This window comes from Sinocyclocheilus anshuiensis, unplaced genomic scaffold, assembly GCF_001515605.1.
Source record: "Sinocyclocheilus anshuiensis isolate Anshui unplaced genomic scaffold, SAMN03320099.WGS_v1.1 scaffold912, whole genome shotgun sequence".
Taxonomy (NCBI): domain Eukaryota; kingdom Metazoa; phylum Chordata; class Actinopteri; order Cypriniformes; family Cyprinidae; genus Sinocyclocheilus; species Sinocyclocheilus anshuiensis.
The window spans coordinates 682,757-688,585 of record NW_015549618.1 but is presented as its reverse complement, the minus strand read 5'-3'; the positions used below and the strand labels follow the sequence as shown (position 1 = coordinate 688,585).

General features: G+C 33.4%; 1 protein-coding gene across 2 annotated transcripts in view; it reads left to right on the top strand.

Annotated features, from left to right (window-relative positions):
* LOC107659308 (dnaJ homolog subfamily A member 3, mitochondrial-like) overlaps positions 1-5,396 on the top strand; it is a 6,581-nt gene extending 1,185 nt beyond the window's left edge. The window contains exons 2-12 of one of the 2 annotated variants that reach the window (XM_016448202.1): positions 891-1,024; positions 1,106-1,189; positions 2,295-2,492; positions 2,577-2,729; positions 2,809-2,956; positions 3,030-3,094; positions 3,984-4,112; positions 4,199-4,314; positions 4,392-4,489; positions 4,599-4,750; positions 5,001-5,396. In XM_016448202.1, the coding sequence (XP_016303688.1) occupies positions 891-1,024; positions 1,106-1,189; positions 2,295-2,492; positions 2,577-2,729; positions 2,809-2,956; positions 3,030-3,094; positions 3,984-4,112; positions 4,199-4,314; positions 4,392-4,489; positions 4,599-4,705 (1,232 nt within the window). In that variant the 3' untranslated portion in view covers positions 4,706-4,750; positions 5,001-5,396. The remainder of the gene's footprint in view (positions 1-890; positions 1,025-1,105; positions 1,190-2,294; positions 2,493-2,576; positions 2,730-2,808; positions 2,957-3,029; positions 3,095-3,983; positions 4,113-4,198; positions 4,315-4,391; positions 4,490-4,598; positions 4,751-5,000) is intronic. The other variant, XM_016448203.1, reaches the window with a different exon arrangement.
* The last annotated feature ends 433 nt before the right edge of the window (positions 5,397-5,829 follow it).

Here is a 5,829-nt window from a genome sequence, read left to right as displayed (position 1 = left end):
TTTTTATTTTAAAAACAAACAAGCAAGCCCTGTCCAGATTTAAAAAGTAACGCAAAAGTAACGTAACGCATTACTTTCCATAAAAAGTAACGAAGTACCGTAATTAGTTACTTTTTTATGGAGTAATGCAATATTGCATTACTTTTAAAAGTAACTTTCCCCAACACTGCTGAATAATAGGTTCATGTTGAGTAACTTAATTACCTTTTAGGTACAATATGTCTGTTTTTGCCCCTGCCAAAGAAAATAGTTCCAAACAAACTCACTGCAGGATCAACAACATGTTTGCGAGCGTCCGAGAAGTACAACGGTCACTAAATGAATCAGTGTTTTTGAACAAATTGGCTGAGTGAATGATTTGATGATTCAATCATAAAGATTCGCTCCATTCCTGAATGAATTCTGAACCACATACTAGCGTTCCGGCTAACAAAAAACATATATTCTAAAAAAAGTGTTTTGCTGATGTTTTGTTTAGGTTATTAAAACGTTATTTCTGAACGCTCAAAACATCCAGTTTTTTTTTTATGTTAAAAAAAAAACTAGTTTTTCTAGGTTATGGGAATGTTCTGTTTGCAAACTCTATGGGAATGCTCAGTTTTAATGTTCTCGGAATCATCTGAAATGAGTAATTAGTAATGTTTAAAAAAAGTTATACAAAAGTCCACCTAAAATGTTTCAGAAAAATGGATCACTAATACACCTGTCCAAAAACATAAAATAAAACTAATACACCTGTCACCACCTACTGGCGTAATGATGTAAACTGCAGGAAAATTTGCTGAAAAATCTCAGCTGACACTTTATCTACCGTTTTGCAACAACTAATACAATTATTTTAGCAAATATTCGCCCTACGTTAATGTTGATTGTGTGTTTGTATTTTTCAGTGTTGAGAAGCCACAGTGTTTTCAGCTCTCATTTCTTCCACACTACTTCTGGTTGCCATCAGCAGGACTTCTATGATGTTTTGGGGGTTCCTCGGACTGCCTCTCAGAAAGACATTAAGAAAGCCTACTACCAGGTTTGACAACCCTTGTGACATAAGTTTCATATTTTTTAAAGATGGCTCACTGGGAGTTTAACACTGAGTATTTTCACCCAGTTGGCCAAGAAATACCATCCAGACACCAACCCAGATGACCCTGACACAAAAGAGAAGTTTGCCAAGCTGGCAGAAGCCTATGAGGTAAGGGACATTAACATTCATTTTTCCTCTAAATGTCTTGAATTACATTTCTATGGTTTCATTTGGTTTCATTTTACCCCAGATTGTTTTTGTTTTTTTGCATAAAGAAAAATTAAGCTTATTTTCAGTACCATTTTTTTTTCTATTGTGACAATTGTCATGACAATTAAGCACATTCCTGTGGAATATCATTATTATAATGTGAAAGCATTGAAAACAAAATGTAAATATTAAATTGTAAAATATTTTTTACATACTCTTAGTTTTGGTTGTATATTTATTGCTAACATTATTTTACTGTAGTAATAATCTTTGAAATAAAATGTTACAATAAAAAAAATTGGCTTTATGCAAAATATAATACAATACATATAACTATCTATATATTTAATATATTTATTGAACTACCATTCAGAAGTTTTGGGTTTGTATGGTTTAAAAAAAAAAAAAAATAATAATAATTATCACAGCATTTATTTGATCAAAAAATACAGTAAAAACCGTAATATTGTAAAATATTATTACAACTGTTTTCTATTTAAAATATTTTAAAATATTTTAAAATGTACAGTATTCCTGTGATGAAAAGCTGGATTTTCAGCATCATTACTCCAATCTTCAGTGTCACATGATCCTTCAGAAATCATTCTAATATGCTGATTTACTGCTCAAGAAACATTTATTCTTGTTATTCTTCTTCTTCTTCTTATTATTATTATTAAAAACATATTTTTGTGGAAACTGTGTACCATTATTTTTTTCCAAATATTTTTATGAATAAAAAGTTCAAAAGAACAGCATTAATTTAAAACAGAAAGCTTTTGTAGCATTATATGTCTTTAAAGATAATTTTAATCAGTTTAATGCATCCTTGCTCAATACAATTATTAATTTCTTTAAAAAAAGATATGTACTGAACCCAAACTTTTTAATGGTAGTAAGTGTATAAAAAAAAATGTTTTTTGTTTATAAAATACTTTATTATTATTATCATTTTATTTATTTATTTTAAAGAAAAAAATGTTTTTCAATGTGTAATATGTAGCTGAATATTTTTGTCTTGAAATTCACAATAAGGTGTGTTTATGCCATTCTGTGTGAATAGACCCTCAGTGATGAGCTGAAGAGGAAGCAGTATGACACATACGGTTCTGCCGGTCCGGGTGCGAGTGGGCAGCAGCAGCAGTACTGGAGAGGCGGGGCCACCGTGGACCCAGAAGAGCTGTTCAGGAAGATCTTTGGAGAGTTCGCTGGGGGGCGTGGCTTCGGTGACCTCAACTCCATGTTCGAACAGGCACCTGAAGTGAGACACACATCGACAGCTATCCCACATTTGTGTTTGTTCTTCATTAAACTCCTACCATCTGAACCCTCTCTCTCTCCCTAGTTTGTGATGGAGCTGACGTTCATGCAGGCTGCCAAAGGCGTGAATAAGGAGATAACGGTCAACATAGATGACGCCTGTCCACGCTGTGTCGGAAAAGGTCACGAGCCGGGAACTAAAGTGTCACATTGTCACTACTGCAATGGAACTGGCATGGTGAGGACGCCATAGCAATGGTAATAGCGATTACGTTTACTGTCTTTATATTTTTTGCATAATTTACTCTTTTATGCAGGAGTCTATAAACACAGGTCCGTTTATGATGCGCTCAACATGTAGGCGGTGCAGTGGGCGGGGCTCTATCATCATCACTCCTTGCATCATGTGTCGAGGAACTGGACAAACCAAACAGAAACAGACCGTTATGGTACCTGTTCCTGCAGGTGTGTGACTGTATTCTTAGTGAACTGTGGTGAATGTATGGGGTACTGACTGTCTGTTGTCATTATGTTACAGGTATAGAAGACGGACAGACAGTTAAGGTGCCAGTCGGGAAGAAATACATTTTCATCACATTCAGAGTGAGTGTTGCTTTCCAGATGCCCAAATTTCTTAAAAAAAAAAAAAAAAAAATCCCTAAAATATTCGGACACCTTATATCACACATGAACTATGGACATGTTCCACTATACACATCTAAAAATGTATGAATTTAAAACATAAAAAAGGGGTTATATCATGTTTTTCTTGGAAAGCGTGCTTGTAATAGCTTTCATTAAAACGGTTTATTTAAAATAACAGCTTTTTGATAAGTTGATATGTAACAACTTTTTATTTTAATTAAACATACTTTTTGAGGCCATAGCGTGATCATTTTTCACAAATATTGGCATATTTAGTCGTATTGATTTTTTTCATTTTACTATCCCTTTTAGTAACTGTTGTTTTAATCAATGTTATCATCATAATTTATTCCTATTTATTATATTAATTTCTAATTTTACACTGCTTTTTAGTTTACAGTAGTGTTTTTATATTTATTTGTCATAATTTATTCCCGTTTATTACATTTGGTAATTATTACCAGTTAGTGTACTAGTTGTACACTATTGTTATGTTATATTTCATTTTATTTTATACTACTTGTTTTGTTTTTTCTCTATAGTGGTTTCACTTTTACTATACCTTTTAATAATACTTGCTTCATGTTATTCTTGTAATTCATCCCTATATATTAAATTGCTAGTTTCTAATTTCACACTGCCTATTATTACTAGCATTTATTTTTTATTATTAGAATTGTTTGATTTTAATTGACACAATTTGTTATACTACTTAGTTTTATACTAGTAGTTTATTTTCTCTACATTTATTTAGTGTTTTCTTCATAAATGATTCCTGTTAAATTGCTAGTGGTCTATATTACTTTATTCCGACTTACATGTGTGTATATCTCTTCCCATGTTGCAGGTCCAGAAGAGTCCAGTGTTTCGTCGTGATGGCGCTGATATCCACTCTGATGTGATGATTTCAGTAGCACAGGCGATACTAGGAGGAATAGCCAGAGCACAGGGCCTGTACAGCACCATCGACATTGCGGTTAGAAAATAAAAGGACTTTTATTGTAGCTTTAATTGTGCCTTGGCACAGTATAATATGACTAAAAGGAAATGTGTTTCTTGCAGATTCCTCCAGGCATTCAGACAGACCACAAGATCAGACTGGCAGGAAAAGGCATCCCACGCGTGAATAGCTTCGGTTATGGAGATCATTTTGTATATATCAAAATCAAAATTCCTAAGTAAGAGGCATTCACACACACACACACATGCACATCCAGTTTGTGTTTGTCTAATGAACCTCATGGATCATCTACAGGAATCTGACTAACAGGCAGAGAAAGCTGCTCTTCAGTTATGCAGAGGATGAGATGGATGTGGAAGGAACTGTTACTGGAGTAACCAGACCAGCCAAAGGTAAATCAACACACACCCTCATACACACATAGACAACTTAAAAGGGAAGTTATCACTTACCTCAGACTTAATTTCGTTCAGCTGTTTTGCTAAATGTGTTTTTATTCAGGTAGTTCTCAGGCCGGACAGACCTCAGAGTCAGGGCAGAGCAGAGAGGAAGAGCCAGAGAAAGAGGAAGGGGGATTTTTCTCCAAACTGAAGAAGATGTTCACCTGAAGATCATGGAAGGCAGCAGTCTTGTGATGTTTTAGTGTAGATTTGGTGTGTATGAACAGGAATTTCAAGCTCTAGTTTTGTATATTCAATATCTAATGTCCAGAAATGAAACACTACACATACCCATTGTCTTACTGCAAGTTTTGAGAATAGGTGAACATTGTAATTTTACCTAAGTGTCTTTTTAGACATGATGCATGAGTCAAAATTAAGAATATTCAGGCTTGAAAATTTCCAGTATAAATGAGTTGTTTTTATCCAGGTAAACAATCTTGTATTTCTATTCTACTTTAAGGCCAAAAACAAGAAGTATGAAAGGAGTGCAAGAAAGAAGCGCATTCACCCAGCAGAGGACATCTCCAATCACTCCACACCATCTCCAATCTGCTCCTACAGATTAATTGCTGAGGCACATCAGCATTAAACTAATTTTGATCCTTTAAAATCATGGATTAAAAGCAAAGCTTTCAGAACCTCTGCCAGTTCTCAGCCTGAGGATGACATGTCTAACCTGTGTTGTTTGGTATATAATGTTTTAATGGGGAATGTCTGAATAAATGGTCAAAAGAAATCTGTTTTGTTATACTCTATAATTTTTAGTCATTTTATTACATTTCTGTTTGTTAGTATTAACACGAAAGGCTATGTTTTATTGTTAACATAGTCAAGGCTAATAAGCATTGCTAGCAACCCTTCAGCTGTGACTACATGATAAATAAAATATGTAGTCCTTCAATACATTTGTTTTACATTTGTCTTTTTAAATGTATCATATGTCTGCTAAAATTATTATTTATTGAAAGAATATTTTCTTGAAATGGATTTCACAAAAAAATTAAATCATAAAATAAAAACAGATAAGACTAATGAGGTGTGAAAGACCATAATTTATCGTTAGAATAGTCAAGGTTAAAGAGCATTGCTTTAGCTGTGAGTACATGACAAGTAAAATTGTTTAAATACATTTGCTTCACAAGTTGTTACTCTGTTTCAGTCTGTTTTTAAACCGAATATAACAGCTGTCTGCTATAATTAGTGGTGCTACTATATATATATTTTTTACCTGAAATTAATTTCGTTGAAAAAGCAATCTACTACGCAAAATAAACAGAATGAAAATTAAT